Genomic DNA, 21,558 nt, shown 5'->3' with positions numbered 1-21,558 from the left:
TTAGAATAATATCGACGACACACTCACCATAGCCGAGATCTCATTCATGCTCTGCAAGTACTCTACAATCTTGGACTTGTGAGCCGGTTCTACACGGGAGAAGAGACGTGCTCTGGCGCAAGCAGCCTTCTGTTCCGACATCGGGAGGTCGTCGAATTCACGTCCAGAGTACGACTTGCCAGTGGTGTCCTCATCCTCACCGAACACTCCAATGCGTCGGCAGATAGCCTCAGCGGTGGCCTTGTTGTCACCGGTGATGACGATTACGCGGATACCGGCGGCACGGCACCTCGCGATCGAGTCGGATACTTCCTTGCGAGGTGGATCAAGCATGCCTACAACGCCGATGAACGTGAGCTCCTTCTCGTAGGTGTAGAATTTCGTGGAATCGTCCAGATCCATGTCGTCGGGCTTCATTGGATGGTCAGCGGTGGCGAGCGCGAGGCAACGCAGCGTGTCTCTACCAGTTCCGTACTGCCTCGTCAAGTCCAAGATACGGTTCTTCAGGGTCGACGTGAGGGGTATCTTCTGGCCATTGACGCGACAGTGTGTGCACCTGTCCAGCACACCTTCCGGCGCACCTTTGACGAACAGTTTCGGTCCGGATCCCAGCTTCGACGGCTTGAGCGGCACGCAGTACGATGACATGGACTTGCGATCGCGAGAGAACTCCAGAGTGAATTCCTTCTTCCACTTGGTCTCCATGTCTTGCCTGACCACGATAGCACCGGCACGGCGGTCCAGACCGCTCTTGGGGACGGCGTACGGGTTGATCTTCTCGGCGAGGACGATCAGAGCGGTCTCCGTGGCTTCGCCGACCTTTTCGAACGCCTGCTTGAACTCATTGAAGTCAATCGCGGAGTCGTTGCACATGATGCAGATAGTGCCGATCTCCTGCAGCGTCTCATAATCTTGTCCCTTGATCTTCTGTCCTCTCAGGAAGATCTCACCGATAGGCTCGTAAGTCGATCCAGTGATCTCGAACTCGTGGAAGCTGCTGTCGTTGCCCTCGACCTTGTCGAAGATGAACATTCTGCAAACGTTGCAACGTTTAAGATTAGACTCATTGATGCCTAAAGGAGAAGGAAGGAAACGAAGGGAAGGAGAATTATTTCTGCGTTCGTCGAATTTGACAAGCGAAATTGACAATTATATTCCAACCAAGTTTCTTTCACAGTCGGTTGTCTTACCGGCTAACAGACATCTGATTAGTCGTCAGAGTGCCGGTTTTGTCGGAGCAGATGACAGATGTGCAACCCAGAGTCTCGACGGACGGCAAGGATCGCACGATGGCGTTCTTCTTAGCCATACGTCTGGTGCCCAAGGCCAAGCAAGTCGTAATTACAGCGGGCAGACCCTCGGGGATAGCAGCTACGGCGAGAGCGACGGCAATCTTGAAGTAGTAGATGGCACCCTTGATCCAGGATCCACCATGGGCCGGGTCGTTGAAATGGCCGATGTTGATGGCCCACACGGCGACACAGATCACGGAAATCACCTTCGACAGTTGCTCGCCGAACTCGTCCAACTTCTGCTGCAACGGCGTCTTGATCTCCTCGGTTTCCGACATCTCTGTACGGATCTTGCCGATGGCTGTGTTCAAGCCGGTTCCAATGACGATACCGCGGGCTTTGCCGGCGGCGACGTTGGTGCCAGAGAACAAGATGTTTTTCTTGTCCTAAGGGAACAGCCAAGCGGTTTATTTGGAGAGAAACACTTTGGAAAGTTTGCGATGTAAGTGTAAGTGTAGAGAAACATTTTTCTCAGCAATTCTAAAACAATACGTATCACGCATCTGGAAGATTCTCTCATTGTATTTGGAGAACGTGTACTTTGATGACTAAATATTATGTAAATGACTATAATATTATGAAAGACTAAATAGTCCGCGTTTAGAAAGATCTCTTCCCAAAGGAGCTTAAATCGTTTGTGCTACTCTTTAAGATTATTCCTTCGTTGTCACATCGTTCGAGTTTCCAAGCTTCCGTAGCAAAATTCTCTCAACTACGATTCTGACTCCAAGTATGTCACACTGTTGAGACTGGAAGAATCGAAACGGCAACGACAACACGGCGGAAATTATTTCTATATTTCTACGAACCTGATTGACAGCGCGCGGGTCGGGCACAGGATCGGTATGCTTGATCACGGATACCGATTCACCAGTCAGGATAGATTGATCGATCCTGAGGGTAGTCGAGAAGATCTTGGACAGACGAATGTCAGCCGGGATCTTGTCGCCGACCGACACCTCTACGACGTCACCGGGCACGATCTCCTTGGCCCGGATCCTCTGGACGCCGGACTTATCCCCTCGCACGACCTTACCCATCTCGGGCTCGTACTCCTTGAGCGCTTCAATCGCGGACTCGGCGTTCCGTTCCTGCCAGACGCCAACCACGGCATTGGCGATAAGGATGAGCAGAATGACGAAGGGCTCGACGAAGGCCGTGAATGCATCCTCGTGCTCTTCAAATAAGGCTAATACCTGGCCAGGGGCAGATAATCGATCAGCGCGGCTCGAATGGGAGAGTTGGAAGAGCGAAGAGGCTTGGGAGATTTTTTATCAGCTCTCTTTTCTCCCGCTTTGTTCCCCGGAAAAAAAGAAGTCGCGAGCGGAAAGAACGACCGAACCGAAACTTTCACGAACTTCTTCGGAACATATTCCGTCGCCTTTTCATGAGATATAACGCGATAAAGAATCCTGGATAATGAAGTTGATTTAATCTGCAATGATCGAGAACATGCTACGATTGAGATCAATCGATCTCAAGATTAACCAGAGTCTAGCGATAAATATGAGAGAGTTTTGTATAAAATGTAAACTGAGAAATTGGAAAAAGAAAAAGCAATTTTAAAAGTGCAACCGTTTTGTTACTTCCTTTCTCTCCTCAGAGTTTCGTTTTTTGTTTAAGTTGACACATGAGCTATCGGCTGGCTATGAACGCGACTTCGATTGACACGTTTATACGCGACGACGCGTACGACGACCGATTAACGAACTTTTGCTTACTACTGCGATTGATAGGTCAAACCCCAGAGAGTGAATGTTATACATTTCTCTGACGCGCTGGAAGAAAATCAGATCACCATGGCTACTTCGTCAGATCAATATGCTATTTTTTCACCTCTCGTGGCAGGTATATTTAGCCTCATTTACCCTTGAACCCCCCGTAAACATATAATTACGGGGCTTTTAGCGGAGCGGCATGTACCGGAAAATTCGACTAGGAAAAAAGCGTCGCCAAGTCACTTCACGTTATTGCGTTACGCATACGTGCGCGTGCACAAGACGATGTGGCCTCGACAGTCGTGCGATGATAAAGCCTAATTTTTCATGTAAATCAATTCGGATCTTAGGCGACGGGACATGCTCGCGTTTTCATTCAACAGCGTTTCACTCCTACTTACAAAAGAAATAATAGCGGCTAATAGAAGAATCTTAACTAGAAGGTCATCGAACTGTTCCAGGACGAGTTGCCAGATGGATTTCCCTGCAAGCGGAAATTCAATTGAATCGGACATTATAATCAGGTGTATTAAGTCGGATATTTGCTGAGATAAGCTCTTTCGGCTTATCTCGGCAGATAAACATTTCGACGGTATTCTACCTCGCAACTCGAGAGAGAAGTATCCCAGCGACAAATTGGCATTAGATTTACGTGGCGGAATTATGAGAGATGCAGGATTATCACGTCAAATTATACGCTTCCTCCCCTCTCCTCAGTCTTCGAAGGAAACAATTTACTATTTTCAATGCACAGACATCGAAGGTAACTATTATTTACAATGCATAGACCGGGGCGCAATCTATATACCTCTGCACCTCGAAACAATGCTTCATTGTTACGCGTCGTCTCGTAAGCTATACGTGACAGCACGTTCGCGCAACGGTACATTTCACATTTTCTTTCGTCGCGACGAAAATCATCAAATCATCGCGACAGTGGCGAGTGGCCGGAGCCGGCAATTTTCTTATCTTTCGTAACAATTGGACGGATTATTTGACGGAGTATTTAACGTATTTAGTACGACGTGAGAGTCGTCGGCGAGAGAAAGGGGGGAGGGGGGGGCGGGGACAGGGGGAAGTTCGCGTTATGCTCGAATTAGAAGGCAGAAATTAAGTAAGCGGCGTTTACGGCATAATATTCTATTCGCCGTAAGTTCTATTTTAATCCAAAGCAACACGTGTGTTTCGTGACACGAATACACACACATACGCACACACATATACGTACACAATACACGTACGCGCGCACACGAACGCTTTCGCGATTTAATTCAGTGTTACGAGGAAGGCGCACTTTCGCGAGCAAGTAGGCACTCTTTCGCGTTTAGGCGCACCGACCAACGTCAGCGAGCGCAAGAAAATATAACGTATGCGGTCAGGAAGAAATAGCGGCGGATGCCAGCCAGGGGCACAAGCCCTGGTCGTCCTTGACGACGAGCGCCTTTTGCCTGCACGCGATTGACGTCACGTCATTGCTCCACGGTTGACGATTTCATTAATTGTAATTTACAGCGGAGCGGCTAGAGACGAGCGAAAATCCGATTGCCCGGCAATTGCGAAAGTTGCGGCGCTCCCTTTCGGCTCCCCCCCTCTCACTCTCTCTCTCTCTCTTCCTATGTCTTTTCTCTTCTCCACTTTGCTCTTCCCGCCTCTCTCCTTTGCCGCGCCGCAGGAGCTTCCTCTTGGCGCCATTCCTCCTTCGCCGAGACGAGGAGAGCGACGATACATGTAACTTCCACACGATATTAATACATAATCCATTTTCTCTCGCGTACGTGTTCAAGGACCGCCCCTTTCTTCCTGTGTGATTTCGCTATCGCGTGCGAGTTTCGTCGGTGACTACACGGATATGCAAACACGCGTGTTTTCGTTACATAAATTGCACATAATACCACCGCGGCTCACATTCAGCCGCATCTCGGAAATTAATATTGCGGAAATTAATCTAGCGCTCTGCGTCGTCATAAAATAGCCCGGCGGTACATTTCTCTCTCATCTCTTCCTTGTCTTTATCTCTCGCTCTCCCCCGTTCTCTCTTTCTCCCCCCCCCCCTCTCTCTCTCTCTCTCTCTCTCTCTCTCTCTCTCTCTCTGCGTCGTACCTGCGTGCACACAGTGACACGCTTCATTACCGGATTCAATGTATGACAATAGGCGCTGTCAATCGCTCGCTGGTAGTATGGGTGTACACGTATAGGCACGAATACATGCATACGACGGATAGATAAAGCGACAGCGGTTATAGGCAGTTACGTGTTTGTAACCGACCACGCGATTAATTTGTGACAGGAATCTCATTAATACAACCTTTATCGACCGCCGCTGACACGCACGACGATTTCGTTCGCATGAAATAAAATATGGGGACAAGGGGAGGACAATTCGGAGCATCGAGGAGGATCCTTCCTTCTAGTCCTTTCCGCGACGAGAGAATACTTCGTCGCGAGTTTGCTCTTGTCTCTTGCCTTTGACATACAGACCGTATCTGAGCTTTATCGACAAACTTACAGGACAGGTTCTGTGCTGAGAAAACAGATATGTAAATATCTGAACGATACAGAAGAAATTCCGGTCGAAGTTATTAGAATTCAGTCTAAATTATCAGGACTTCGGGTCTTATCTTCAACCTGGCATTCTCAATCGGAATTTCTGAATCGAGACGCCTTCAGAAGCCTTCAGAAGATGACAACAATGACAGAATTAAAAATGCTACGCTTGTATGCTAATACGACGCTTGTTTTACCTGTTTTGGAAATAATAACCTAACAATTTTAATTTCTGAATTTATTAACCAGGAAATAATTTATTGTGACGTTGATATATTGTCGCCGTTCGTCGCTGTGAAAAAAAAAAGAAAAAACGTATTATTTCTCCTTAGCATCATAGATGCCTGTATATTCGAGGAATTTGCAGTTTTGGCAGAATTCTTTCTTTTTTAATATATAAAATATATTTCCTAAAAACGGAGCGGCAGCTGTATTTTAAAAACTAGACGTTTCAGAACATATATTTACTAAAAGTTTTCTACTTGTTTTTTATGTAGAATCTATCCTGAGTTTGTCGGTAGAGTCAGATACACCCCGTATGTAAAATCTCTCTATCTATCTATCTATCTATCTCACTGATACCATCTCGCGAAAGAACACACGGCGGGATTTATCGAAAATATTCCGCATGCTCCATCGGCCAAGAACACTCGATGCCATATTCCAGGCGGTCGAGTCTCCTGAATAATGCTAATCACGACGAGAAAGCAAGAGGAACAGAGAGGAGGAGAGATCATCAGGCTCGGGCAAACGCAATCTCCTGTCGTTACGAGAGAGCGTCCACGCTTCTCTGTTCGTTTGTGAATAAATCCGAAAATGAATCTCTTTCTCTGCCGAGCGCGACGCGTCGATGTCCCGAGATTCATTGGGGAAAATCGCGTTCGCGCTGCAGCCTCGAAGAATCGTATTACGCGTTCGATAAATAAATGAAAAAAAAAAAAAGAAAAAAAAATAGGAAGGTAAAAGAGAGAAAAGCGCGGTCTCTCTGGTGAAAACCCGATTTCAGCCGAGTTATCACGCCGAGAGGCACGAGTGAGATCTCGTCGGATATTACTACTGCGTTCGAATCAGCATTAATTCAATGACGCCTCGGCCTATCTTATCTCATTTGCGTTCGATAAGATCGCATACAAGTACACATCCCCGCGAGAAGGGTCATCGGTTTCACCGACTGCTCGAATATCACGCTTCACACGTCACAACCACCTTTTAATAACGCGCAATGGAGCCAATCTAATATTCGCGCGCGCGTGCACGCTCTGTGTCGTATGCATATATACCGGTAACGCAGCTGTAATACGATATAGATTGCATGTCAGTCAAACCGACGATCGATCTCGCCGCCGCGTTAACTCGCGGACTCTTAACCCAATTTCGCCCCGACTTAATCTAATTAAGGCTCGCGCAGATCGGCGCACATCCGCGCCGGCAGGGGCAGAGAGGGAGGGAAGGGGGGAGGGGGGAGAGGACTCGCCCCGCGTTTCGGCGGATTCGCCTTCCGGTATTTCCCCGTGTGTATTCTCTTCCTCTACTTTTTTTCCCGCAACTGCACACGACAGCCCCGCGTCACGGGCGATAATAACGGAGCGCCGAGCAGCAGCGAGAGGGCCGTTCGGCCGGCGCGCGGCGGGTCGATTCGTCGCCGAAGGTCGTCGCGCGAACAAGCGCGAAGATAGCGCGAGCCTCCGCGCGGCTCGAGTGCAGCGGCGGTGTAATGCCGATGCAATTACGGCCGAGTCGAAAGCGACGTACCGGCGTCTCTCGCCTCGAGACCGACGGCAAATGGAACGAACGGGCTTCGCACCTCTCTGCGGATTCCGCGACGGCCTGAACAACGCGAACGACACGTCGCGCTGTTTGCTCCTCCACCCCTGCGGTCGTTGCCCGTTGCTTACTCGCTGCTATTGCGTGGGAAAGCTCTCGCCGACCACCCCCGTGCGCATTATTCGCCTTGTAATCAAGCCCGCTTCATCGCTTCGTCGCTGAACGAAAAAATTGTCACGCCGAGCAGAAGACGGACGAAGAATGCGCGGGGCGCGGGGAGACGCAAACTCGAGCGGATTTCCAAGCGGCGCCGAATTTCCAACGTAAGCGAAGAAGAGTTAAGAATGAGAATCGCGTTGTCTCGCGCCTCGAATTCGTATTCTGTATCGTGTTTCTCCCCGCGTATCCCCCAGCGTCCAGGTCGTGCGATTGATCGAGGCCGCTAATTCCGCCGGCAGGGCAGGGCGGCCCGAAACCACGAAGACAACAACATCGGCGTTTCAGCTCTCATGCGGGCGGCGGCACTCGGGTCGCACTCACACGTGCAACATGTCGGCTCGCGAGTGCACGTAATAACGTATAGCGCGTGCGACGTTAATGCTCGGCGGCTTATGGAGCTCCAGAAACAGCCGAGCTGGCCTACTTTGATAGCGATGGCTTTTCTCGCACGGCGCCTCCCGCGAGGGACGCTCGCTCGCTCGCTCGCTCGCTCGCGCGGAGTTTCGGCGACTCGTAAATTGAAAAACTCGTGATATACTCGCCGCGCAAATCACGATACTTAGCCGACGCGGCATCACAGCGAATGGTAAATAGGGAAAAGTTGAGTTTCCAGTTTGCGAGCGCCCACCGATCAGGAGAGCGCAGCTGCGTATGCCAATTTGTCGCGAGACCTTACCTGCTCTCTACGTCACGCTACGGCCGTCACAACGGCGACGGTAGGTCGGTGGTACTCACCCTCCTCGGCTGGCAATTCTGCAACAGAGAAAGAGAGGAACGCGTTAGAACGCGACGGATCCACCGGCGAGATAAAAGAAGAAAAGCTGTCGCAATGACAATGGACTATGCACTGGACTATGCATAGAAAAATATGGCAATTATTTAGAATAGTGGAGCCACCCCCGATTTCAATAATTTTCATATATATTATTATTACTATTCTCCTTTAATAACATGCAACAAATTTTAGTTGTCGGTCGATGCTGATTAAAAAGTTACTAACAAAAAAGTGTAATGAATAATATTCACGTATTGAAGCACTACGTGTCTTCTGTGGATATAATTGTACAATACTGTGCATAGAGATTTACTTAGGTATTATATTCTTCGCTTGTTTGTCTGTTTATTTACCTTTCTTATACTGGTTATACGTCGAAAGAAAAAGATGTCTACATAGTGAAGGAAATTCAAGCGCTGAGCTAGTACAAGATAGACTGTCGAAAGAGTAGTAATACATTTATATAGCGAGCTGGAAAATGAAATTCTATGAGTTTCTTGCTTTAATAATTTTAACAAATTATAATGAGTTGTTGAAATATTTATGTTCAAAAAATGTTATTCGTAAGAAAGTAAAATGCCCACGTTGTCAAAATATTCTGGAGTTGAAAGATGGAGAGCTTTTTTTTCAATGTGCCAAACATTATTATAAAAAAATCCAGAAGCGTAAATATAAATGAGTTGCTTGCAATTTTAAAATTAGTGCTTTACATAGAGCCTGGCTCTCTCATGGACATTTAAGTATGGATGTAGTTTGTCGTTTAATATGTTACGTCATGATGTTAAATTCTCCTAGACAATTATTTTTGCAACGAGAGCTTAGTATCTTAGCATGCACTGCAGTAGATTGGGCGAACTTCAATCGAGAGGTAATTATATGTATATGTATGTATATAGTTTCGTTTTGTAAAATACATCTATCGGACGGACGGGGAGGGTGCGGGAGGGGGGCCTAAGGTTGCAAACCCATTTCCTTCAGTATGTAGACGTGTGTTTTTCTTTCGATGTATAACCAGTACAAAAAAGGTAAATAAACAAACCAAGCGAAGAATATAATACGTAAATAAATCTCTATATACAGTGTTGTACAATTATTTCCACAGAAGACACGTAGTACTTCAATACGTGGGCATTATTCATTACACTTTTTTGTTAATAACTTTTTAATTAGCATCGACCGACAACTAAAATTTGTTGCATGTTATTAAGGGAAGATAGTAATAATAATATATGTGTAAATTATTGAAATCAGGGATGGCTCCCCTATTCTAAATAATTACCAAAAATATAATTGAATTAACTATATAAACTATATTTTATAGTTCATTTTGGCGTCAACTATATTTTTATAGTTCGTGGAAACCTGCTCTCTAAAAGTGAATCAGTGAAACTCACTGTCAATCAGCGATTATGCAGTGATTGTCAGTGCTAAATATATGCTAAATATACCACTGAATTTTTCAGTGGTATACTATATAATAGAGTGCAAAATATAGTAGAATAAACACAAATATATAGTCAATGATTGTTTTAAATAATTGTTTAGTTATTTTTACCACATATATGGTATTTTCTTGTTCACAAATATAGTGAGATTTAATCTAGTGATTTAATATAGTGAGATTAATAATTTAATTATAGTTACATCTGTCATCATTTAGCAAATATTCTGGTAATATTGACTATATAAAAGAATTACTCTTACCTACCATTTTATATTTGCACCCATATAATAATTTTGGTTTAACTTGCTATAATTCTTAGTAAAAATATTACATGGTTGGTTATACTATATCTATATCGTAATTATTACCGATATTATGGTAATACTTACTATAAATATGATATTTCGGACTATAATTTAGTTACTATATCATTATAGTTCCAAATATCATATACTTTTCTCTCAGTGTGCGCGCGCGTTCGCATAGTCTATCAGAGAACGAAGACGCGGGGATAAGCGGCGGCTATTAAAATGTCCGTAAAATGTCTCGTTTCTTGTCGCGTTCTTTTGAGCAATGTCGCAGGAAAATCCCCTCGACGACTGATCGCAGGTGCAGCGCGTCTAAAAACTTTACGACTTTCGCGAACGGTCGTTAGCGAGGCACCTTGACAAAAGTGGGCGAATCGTTGAACGATAAGTTGTTTCATGAGTCTGCGCGTGGAAATGATTCGTCTAATGCGAGTCTAAAGCCAGGCGGCCGCCTCGCGCGCGCGCGCGCGTTTTAACGGGTCCGCTTTAAGGTGTCCTACTTCAAATTACACGGCGACGCCGGGGATCCCCAGTCCCATAATTTCCATGACACGGACAAATTGAAGGGGAACCGCGAAAATGAATTTGGCGTGCAGAATGGGTGTACTCCGGTCGGGCGGAGCGTGCTCGTGACAGTCTGTGAAGCGTTAAATCTCCGAAAGGTCCGTACGGCGCGGACGCGCCGGGCGGATTGAATTTACAGAAACCTACTCGATATTATCGAATTTCATACTTCCGTCCATCGTGCACGCAAAAATACGTCGCGTCACCGTGTATTATTTCAGCCAGCCATCTCCGACGAGAAATTATCAGGTCACATATTAATTTCCTCGAATCGTGAAGAGCAACGCAAGAGAGAGATTGAATCGCTCTTATCAGCAATTATATATACCTGTATTTCAGCGAATGCGTCGTTGTTTTTTTACGCCGTGACAGCGCTTGCGCAACCGTTTGTTGCACGGCGGAATCGCGGACGTTACGACCCTGCAACATCAGATGCATCGCGCGTGTCTCGATTTGATGCTCCATCGGCGGATCGTCGCCGTAACTCCAGCCGAAGGATCGAGTTTATATTTTTACCCCGGTTTATTCCCCAATTTTATGTCCGATCCGGAGTTTAAACAACGGGGTCGATTACTCCTCCCCTCATGCGAGTTCACTGGCGTCTCGAGATTCGGCATGCGTGCGCGCGTACGAGTGTACATCCGCGAGTTTTAACAGGCCCGCCGTATAAATATTTAGGCGTACTCAACGCGGAAACACGGACGTTCCCGTAAAACGAGCGTCTCGTTGCCTAATAAAACCGGAAGAATGCCGTCGAGACTGGAGCGATCGAAGCTACGCGTATATGGTGCTCGTTTCCCACGATTTTGCCTCCTCGACTGCAGCTTTCCCGAATTCGCCGATCTATCCGGAGCGCCAGTTTTTTTCTGGACGACGAAAATTTCATCGAACGTAAAATCTTTCTTCCGCCTCTCTCTTTCGCGACGCTTTCACCTTCCGGAGAATTAAATACGCCGGTAAACGAAATTGCATCGAAATTCCATTAGAGAAAAGTACAGCAAAAAAAAAGAGAGAGAAAAAAACAAACGTGACGATAAACGTTTCCTCGCAAGAAGAATCGAGAGAGGATGCGGAGAGGTACCCTTCCTCCACCTCCTCGTTCTCTCTCGTTCTCTCTCTCTCTCTCTCTCTCTCTCTCTCTCTCTCTCTCTCTCTCTCTCTCTCTCTTTCTCTCCCTCTCTCGCGGGCGCGACGGAAAAGCGCTGTCTGCCGATGCGAGCGGCGCTCGCTCGCTCGCTCGCTCGCGATACGCGCGTAATGACACGTGAGGAAAAACAGAGACACGTGGGAGTCATTGATTCGCATATACTGGATCCGCATAGATTTTCCTTGAATGGCCGTCGCGTACGATTGACGTGTGCAACACAGAGGGACACGTCGCTTCCCGTGAAACGCACATCAGCAGATTTTGAAAGGCCGTCTGTAATTCTCCAAGTCGCACAAAGGCAGGCGCGAAAGCGTTTGTCGCGCGAATAATAGCTTCAATTTCACGTCGATTTGCGGCGCAAGGCAAACTCCGCTAATTTCGCACGCAAACGCCGGTACCGAAAAGCGCCGGCGGCGTAATATCGCTGCTCGGCAGATTAATATCAGCGTCGGAAGGAAAAGCGGGAAGAATTTGCCGATGGTGCCGATGGATGTACGCCGTCAGAGAGAAAGAGAGAGAGAGAGAGAGAGAGAGGGAGGGAGGGAGGGAGGAGAAAAAGAGAGGGATAGAATAATAAACCGATAATACATAATTAACGCCTCGTTCCCGAAAATAACAAGGAATTATCGCTATGTATCGTAGTATAATTATCGAATCTATTTGAAATCTTAATATATATACAGGGTGTCCCAGATCTTTTTAAAAACGGAAAATTGCGATGATTAATCAGATCGGACTGAGAAGAAAAGTCAAGTACCATTTTGCAAAAATCGCAATAGTTATCAAGTTATTAATGATTCGATATGACCGCATCCAGAAGCTGTTTTAATTAACAACTTGCAAATTCGCCTACTTATTTGCAAAATAGTAAAGGGCTTTTCTTCTCAGTTTGATCCGATTAATCTTCACAATTTTTCATTTCCAGAGACCCCAGAAGACACCCCGCAGATATAATAATTACACTCGAGTAACACTTGAACGATACATTAACGTTGACTCGCACGGAGATTTGTCGGTGCCAAAGTATCCTTTTCGCAGAATCGCTTCAGGACCGCACTGCCGTTCTCGACCAGGATCAAAGGTAGAGAAATTCAAGCGGCGGGTAATCAATATCAGTAAGAAGGTATCGGCGCGCTTATTATGGTAGTATCGAAGTATCGCCCCTAGATGCACCCCGCGATCTCGCCAGCGGCGAGTGGCATCGATCGCATTTTACGCACACCACGGACGGAACAGGAGAGGCGAGAGAGAAAGAGAGAGGGAGGGAGAGAGGGGGGAGAGAGAGAGAGAGAGAGAGAGAGAGAGAGAGAGAGAGAAAGAGAGAGAGAGAGAGAGAAAGCGGCGGCGTCCGTACGTACGCCGTACGGAAGCAAATGCGGCTCGCGTCGGGCACGATCGAGGACAGGCGGGAAAAAGTGTGGAAAGAGCGAGTTTTCCCGCCGTGCGAATTTATCACGCGACAGTGAACGGCCGCACAAAGCCGGCGATACGCCGTGCGACAAACAAATCCGCCGTTCGTGCATTGAACGACGCCGGCCGTGCACGTGCTAACTTTAGCCCGCGAACTTACGTCGGGCCGGTTCGCGTGCATTACAAAGTGGAAAATAAGTCGCGCGGCGCAACCCTCCGTACGCGCGCGCGTTTTCGTGGGCGAGCCCGGGGAGTCGGTCCGAGCAAGCCGTCCGCGAAAACGCGCTATTTGGGGCGACGGTGAACGAGCTCGATTCGAAGAAGAGAATGCCCGACTATATCTCACTCTTGGAAAATAATTCGCTTATCGTACGTGGAACTTTGAAGACAACGTAAGACTTTAGGCTCCGGAAACACGCGCGCGCCCTGTTAACGTGAATCTTGGCGAAAGTAATCCGAATGATCCAAAATTAATTAGGTGGATCTTCACCGACGAAGGAACTAAGGAATTATGATGTCAAAAAAATTAAGCAACGTTATATATATCGGCGGTTTCTAAATAAAAAATCAAAACATCTAAATAAAAAATCGAAAAGTCAAACAAATATCTATTTGTTATCATATAAGCATGTGATTACAACGCATAGATGAAACACTAATGTCATATTCTCTAACTGCGATATACGATATTATTTGAACACTATCGATGTAAATTTATAGCAATCAGGTGCGGCGAATGAGATTCTCGGAAGTTCACCCAAATTCAGCACAAACTTTCTACGAAATCGCAAGAAAAGAAGGGACGCTTTAACGGCGTCGCTCGCTCGCTCGCGCAAGCGCGCGCGATGGAGTTGCATCGATGGAGCAAATAGCTGAGTAAATAGGCGCCACTTACTAATACGAAGAATGCAACGTGCTTCATCCTTGGATCCCTATCTGCTGTACGCACGTGACACATGGTGGCGGTTAATTCCGATATCGAGTGTAACACAGGTGACAAATGGAAGTGAAACACGGAGATGGGAGATAAATTCCGCGGTGTAGAATATGCGCGCGATGCGTCCACCTCGCCTCAAAGGTCACCCGCGGAAACTAATCTGCGACCGCGGTCGTGATAGTTGAAACGTCAGGCCGCGCATGAGCGCGGTAACGTTAACGCTGCTAACCCGTTAACGCGCCGTCGTCGCGCGATTATTCCCCGTTGCCGATTACAACGGTGCTCGAGTGCGCCCGCGGATAAAGCGACATTGTTTGCCGATACTCCGATACTCGGTTACTTATATTAAACGAAAAATTCGCGATTCTGTCTCGCGAAATTCGTTTCGCGTACTTACGCGATTGCCGACATCCTTAATCAACCTCGGGCATAGGCGACCGGCATAAACCGCCTCTTAACACGTTTACGACGCTCGTTCACGTGTCGCTCGAAGATGTCGTACTTGAGAAATGGAACCTCTCGCAATGGAGGAAACCCTTATTTATTATCTCGTTACTCCCACCGCGGAGAGAGAGAGAGAGAGAGAGAGAGAGAGAGAGAGAGAGAGAGAGAGAGAGAGACACGTCATGTCGGTTTTCCTGCTGGAAACCGGCGTTCGCGTGCGCGCGAGAAAATAAGAATATCCTTTACGAACGATTTACGTACGCGGCGTTACGTAAATAAGCTGAAATAAATATTGAACGTAGCGTTGAGCAGAAGGAAGAATTGTGGAGCTTCTCGCGCAAGGTTGGACTGCGGCCGCCGAGAGGCGAAATTTCGAAAGAGCGATGCATCGGAAGAAACGTGCTCCAAGTCCGTTGATCGAACGTGTCTTTTTGTAGATTATAAATAACAAACATAGAAAGAGAGAGAGAAAGAGAGAAAGTTTATCTCAAAGACGTCACAATGCGCGATAATTTGTAAGATATAAAGGGGTCTTACAATCGGACTTTATCGGGTCCGATCTTTATCTCGGCGTTTCCGCGCCAATAAGATTCCAGACTGCCCGCGATCGTGTCTCTCTCGTTAGAAACGTAAGAAATGGAACTTTTCTGCTGTCTGTACAGCTTTCCGTATCGATTGGTCGAAGCACTCGGCGATAACGCTCGGCGAGAGAGACCGAAGTAAACTTTATTGGCGTTTACCGCTTCTTGCTGGAACTGGCTCGTCGGCGGATCGTTCGTTATTTAAGACGCGTTTGTCTCTCGCGGCGAAACGTAATAATATGTTAACTCTCTGTCGCGTGCCAATACACAACACAGTTTCTCTTTTCTCGCAGCTATTCCCACGCGCGAAGAGATTAGCGAAAACGCACTCGCGCCTCGCGCGTAATTCCGCGCGTAATTCTTGCGCGCGCTCGCACGATAAATTGAATTTACCATTATTTGGAACATCCGGGGGGGGGGGGGGGGGAACTGGGAGCTCTTCTATGGAAACTGCAAATTTACATCCGTACGCATTTCTCTACATTTCTCGCGCCTTCTCGAACGAGACCACGAAAATATCTCAAGCCTGCGACGCCATGAGGAGAGAGACGCCTCCGTTCTTCCGCGTCCTTCCCGGGATGTTGACGCGATTTGTCGGTTTAAATGTTAAAGGTTAATTAACTCTATAATTGAATTCTGAATCTAAAGAGGACATTATTACGGATCGGAACGGCGCATGTCACGCGAGGCGAGAAATCACATCGCGGAGGAATGACATAATAGCGAGAGCAAGGTACCACCACCGCCACCGCCACGCCGAGCAACAATAATTGGACGGTAACGCTCGCGAACGATGGAGTCCGAACATCGATCGAATAAATTAATTGAATGGGTAATCGCGCGCGGTATGGCGGCACCGAAGCGATCATACGACGCGTTCACGAGCGCGCTGAATATCACGGCACGCCGCGGCTCTAAAGAGCGACCTTAAAATGAATTAACCTCACTCAGTCGCGTCAACTCTTAATGCAATTTCACCACACATGTGCGATTTATTAAGCGATTTATTAAGCGCCGAGCGATTTTTACAGCCGCCTCAGCCGCTCGCAGCTATTTACGTAGCTCAAGTAAGGCTCGGCGACACGATTCCTTATATGATCTAAAATTGGCTTTTAAGAGACACATTATGTAACTTTTCCCGCGTGTGCACGTACATTTCTCGTAATAACGTTTCACCGAAATGTTTAACGTCCGTGTGCATAATCAGTGTCAAACGGTCGCAAATTAGAACTCGGAGGTGAGATTTGAAGTTAGAAAAGTGGATTCGAACAGCGCGATAAGAGGGAGAATTTTCGAAAGTTGGGAAAGCTTAAGACGAGGGAAGTTGAGACGTAACTTTACATACGACGGATTTAGATGCAAAACCGTCGTACGTACGATACATTGTCAGCGAACATGACGAGACGAGAGAGAAAAGGAGAGAGAACATCCAATGAGCGCCGCGAGTCAAATGAGTGGAGTGACAGATTAAAGGGGAATTACATGCGGAGCAGGCCGTTTTCAGGGCTATTTTTACGAATGTTTTTTTAACAGAAACGGTAGGATCAATGGACTTGAAATTTTCACGGTGTATTCATTAATATTCAGAGTATAAAATAAATTTGTTACTACATATGGAAAGTACACATAAAAGTTTAAACGCGTTTATCTGGAAACATCATTTTCTTAAACTGTCGACACGATTACGCAAAAACTACTGAACCGAATAACTTGAAATTTTTACACAATATACAATAGACATGTAGTTTTCGTCCCTACCTCGAATACAGTTATATTTTATTTTATTCATTTTTTTTAATGATGATTACAAGTTGAAAAAAATTTCAATTTCGACACTTTTTTTTGTACAGTCATTATTTTTCCAAACTTGACTTCACTGCCTTCATTTTGGTACGGGCTATAATGGCAACAGTATATTTTAAAAAATCTTTCTCATTTTTTGGTTTGAGAGTAATGAGAGGAGGCCTGAAATTATGTCAACAGCAAACATGAAGCTCGCAAACGGATGACTGCATTTTTATCTATTTTATTTAATATTAATTACAAATTGGATCGGTTGTTGTGATTCAATAAAATTTATTATATACTTTGAATATTAATACACTGTAAAATTTTCAAGTCCATTGATCTTATCGTTTCTGTTAAAAGAATTCGTAAAAATAACCTTGAAAACGCCCTTCCGCATGTAATTCCCCCTTTAAGTCACTTTCGACGCGCGTTTTCGCTTTTGACGAAGTTGGCGAGGCTGCAAAAATGGAGCTTTCCTCCGCGAGAATTCCACTCCAGTTTAACGACTTTATTTAACGCCATTCTTTACATTCGCCGTGAGACTCTTGAGCTTTCGTGCGCGCTCGCGTAAGTAAAGGCAGACGCTGGTGAATACGTCTCCTCGCAGTCAGCGCATTAATAATGAATCGGCCAACGACGTGGTTACTCTGACGTGGTTGCTTACGCTGAAAGTTGCCCACGTCAGGTATCTCCCGCGCGACTCGCGCCAAACGCAACGCGTCGAAACAAAAGGTCCGGATGTTGAAAAGAGCATAATTATTGCCGTGCGTAAGCGAACGTGCGGGGAATATCCTTACCGCGGAAGCGGATAAACAGGATAAAAATTCCAGGAGTCTCACAGTCGGATAACACGCCGTCGTCTTTTCGTCGCTACTATTCTTTTCCGCTATTCAAGTAAAACGATCGCCCATGTTCCACATTTTGCGAAATAATCGATTAATTTGTATTCACTTAAATCTGCTATATCTATTAATTCATCTTTTCCCTCTCCCTCTCTCTTACTTTCTCTGCATTTTAAAGTAACGATATTCGCGTGAACGATATCTGTAGATTAATTTGTCTTCAATTACGAGCTGAATCGGCGATTGATCCTTGACCCGTGAAGATAAAAATCGCGCAACGAACTCTTTCCTTTTTTCTCTCTCTCTTTCTCTCTCTCTCTCTCTCTCTCTCTCTCTCCATCCTCGCTTATATACATCTCTCTGTGTCTGCGACATGCATGTGAATAAAGTGCTCGCAATATATACAAGGCAAACAAGTAAGTCATAGGATCATCAAAGTGTAACCGCTCGGTGCGTTATACTCGACGACAATTCGATTCACACACGCGAGTCGGACGCAAGGACTAAACTTCGTCGTTTGCACAGCTGACGATACGTCAAACCCATTAATTCGCGATAATAACGCGATTATCACACTAACAACGAAACAATTGCCTCTCTGTTTGCAAATTACACCTTTAAACAAGTCAGCCTGATTATCGTCAATACTTCCGACGAATGATTATTTTTCACCTTGCGACCGGCTGGAGATCCACCCGAGTAGTCGTGTGCTGAAAAGTGTCAAACACACCGGACGGAGGGCAATTTCCGCTCGAACGTGCAGAGTTATCAGTAAGAAGAATTAACGAACGACGGGAAAACTTGCGTACAAAAATATGTAGCGATAAATAATATGTATAAACATTGCGAGACACAGGCCGCGCGCAGCAGGAGCGAGCATTAGCATCGCTTAACGCACGTCGTGTATCCACAATTGAATAACGTCTTACGATCGGAAATTTACCCTTGGTATTTGCACAAGACGCGGGTGACCGCGTAACGACCGAGTTCTCGCGGTCTCAAGAAACTGGGATGCCTCCCGAGCCAGCCGGTGTAACGCAGATTTACGTAGGCGCGACATTTTATCGCTGCAGCGTGTACGATCTATCCCGCGGTGTTCGCTCTCTCGGAGCTCTCGGCTTCCCTTGCTCGATTTCGGGACGAAGGCCTCTTGATAAAGGCGAGCTGGAACGACCGTAGCTATGTAATCACGCGAATTCGTTGTTTACCTTCAAACGGTGGCGCGGCGGAATGTAGCTTGACGGTGATATACGCCGCGCATTCAATGATAACGGCACGCCGAATTATCGCTCGTCGCCGCGGCGCGCACCGCTGTTCTATTCATCGTCGCCACTCGCGCTTTTTCTCCTCGGCGAGAAACGAATCGTGACGATGCCGATTGACGTCATCGAATCTGAGATGTCGATCGAAGACCACGCACGTAGATATAATGATAATTCTCACTCCGGAGAGCCGATCCCGATGATCGCGCAGGTTTCCGCCGCGCGACACGAGGGGGATTAAGCCTGACCTATGCTCAACCCGTCGTTATACTTCGACGAGTGAATAAAAATACATCGAAGCGATTAAAATCTCGAGATAGCGCGCGCGCGCGATATCGATTTAGTATTTTTCCGAACGCATTCGTACGGACGACAAGAGAGAGAGAGAGAGAGGGGGGGAGAAAGGGGAGAGAGAGAGAGAGAGAGAGGAGGAAAGGAGATAGGGCGATTTTTCGAAAAATTCAACGAATCTTGACGAAGACACTTTTATGTGCGATCGACAAGGAGAAAAAAGAACGGAGACTCTGAGGAGAAGGAAGACACGCGCGAGCGAGACGTACAAGGATCGACTGTTTGGGGTTTATAGGTAGCATCTTATGGGGCGGCATATTAATCATTAATTGAGATTGTCGGTTGATAAATTGGAGAACAGCTCCGGTACTGTAATTATCTCGAGACGGCGGAGTGTTGGCTTCGGCACACAAAGGAACAGTTTCTCCGGTAGATAACACGACAGTGTGCGTATACTAATCATTTGATAACAACATTATCGTGCACTCCTAATTTCTTTCCTCGTCGGGCTCGTTCGTGGACTAACGTTTCCGTGAAAATCGCCCCCGAAGGAGGATCGACGTCAACCGCGGGAAGAATCGCGTTCCGGCGAAGGACTTTTTCACTTCGTACTCTCGATAAATAATCGAGCGCGAAATATTTATTTATACAACCGCGCTGATTAACGCTTGATTATATTTAACGATCGAAATTCGATACGCATTCGTCAACGATAAATCTCTCGCGCATCGCGCCTTTCACGTGGCGTTTACGGCCATATTAAACAATGCCGTCAGGTTTCGAGCGATATCGGAAGATGGCTGAGCCATTAACATCTATAAATACAGCTACACACACACAAATCGAATATGGCACATCAATTACGCAACCGCACTCGATTATCACAATACGCGCACAGAGTCCGTCTAGGCTTATTATTCTTATCCGACGAAAATCACAACGGCACATTACATAGTCAAAACAGAAGTCTTCACGAGAGATAGCGCTATCTCGTCGGCAGAATTTCTCGCCTGACGTCTATGTAAACGTATCTTCGAGATCGATAGATCTGCAATTTCACACCTTCACAATCCGAGGTCTTCTTTGCAAAGTCTTTTCGAACTTTTCTGCAGAAATGTTGCAGAGCTTTACCAAATTTTCCCCCGCCAAACGTTCATTCTCTGAATTCGCTCTTTCGAATTCATTGCTCTTTTTATTCATTGGTTCATATTTTCGTATTTCCTATCCGATTAAAGGATCAACACCATTTTTATCACGCAACGCGTAATAACGATTTACGAGAGATACTCGCTTTATAGAGAGAGCATTCCCGTTTAAAAGCCGCAGCTTTCGAAAGTCCATATTTGACGCAAAAACCAAAAACGACACGTCAAAATCCCCAATGAGGAAAGGAGCCTACTTTGCTGCGCGAGTCGAGTTTGTCCTATATTAGATTACGTTTTTTGTTCCCCTTGACGCAATTAACGCCGTCCATCAGGCGATTGCATGCAAGCCCTGCCAGATGCAACGCACAGCCACGTGCAATTGAGTTACGCTATCCATCAAACTTGCAACAGCAGCTCGTTCACATTACCGGCTCGACTTGGATCTCAAAGTGCTGCATACTATTCTATTGTTTTTTCTAGATCCTCACCTGGCTAGAGTTAATTAGACTGAACATGAAGACGTTTCGTGTGTTCAGTGAATTTTTAAATTTGAATACACTTAAAATTTTTCACCAAGCGTGCCAGATGCGTCACACCATATAATTCTGTATATCGTTCTGTAATCCGTACTTTGATTAACCAAGAGCAACGCTTAGTCGCTTTTTTCGATAAGAATATTTGATTTTCATATTCTAGCAATACGTGTATCTCGTGTTCTCACCACGTCGATTTTTCCTCTAATTCTCAATGTGTTCTAACATTCTTCTATAGCTTCGTCTCGGAATTTACAAGTGTCCCGATACTCTTGGACGGAAATATGTTAGCTTCCGAGTGTGAGTAAAAGACCATGTACGAAATAAGACGGTAAATTTTACACGAGCGCGAAACGACGAAGTAAAAAGGAGCGAGAAAATGATAACGCTCGTAAAATTTTACAGCGTTTTTTGCCCGAACTGAGCAATACGGCGGCTAATAGAAACGTTATCTGAGCGCGATTTTTATTGTCACTAATATCACTATTATTAGGCAGGGCTCGATTTACTAACGGGAAAAGAGGATGGAAATTTTATTGTCGATACACAC

The 21,558-nt window shown here is 46.1% G+C and overlaps 1 protein-coding gene across 6 annotated transcripts in view; it reads right to left on the bottom strand.

The window, feature by feature from the left end:
* The window catches only part of SERCA (ATPase sarcoplasmic/endoplasmic reticulum Ca2+ transporting SERCA), a 49,410-nt gene that overhangs the window by 16,046 nt on the left and 11,806 nt on the right, over positions 1-21,558 (bottom strand). For all 6 annotated transcript variants that reach the window (XM_011144150.2, XM_011144151.3, XM_011144152.3 and 3 more), the window contains 5 exons: positions 8,273-8,290; positions 3,412-3,494; positions 2,102-2,488; positions 1,191-1,678; positions 28-1,033 (listed from right to left, as the gene is read on the bottom strand). In XM_011144150.2, coding sequence (XP_011142452.1) covers positions 28-1,033; positions 1,191-1,678; positions 2,102-2,488; positions 3,412-3,494; positions 8,273-8,290 — 1,982 coding nt within the window. The remainder of the gene's footprint in view (positions 1-27; positions 1,034-1,190; positions 1,679-2,101; positions 2,489-3,411; positions 3,495-8,272; positions 8,291-21,558) is intronic.

This window comes from Harpegnathos saltator, unplaced genomic scaffold, assembly GCF_003227715.2.
Source record: "Harpegnathos saltator strain DR-91 unplaced genomic scaffold, Hsal_v8.6 scaffold467, whole genome shotgun sequence".
Taxonomy (NCBI): Eukaryota; Metazoa; Arthropoda; class Insecta; order Hymenoptera; family Formicidae; genus Harpegnathos; species Harpegnathos saltator.
This window is presented reverse-complemented; position numbering and strand designations above follow the sequence as displayed.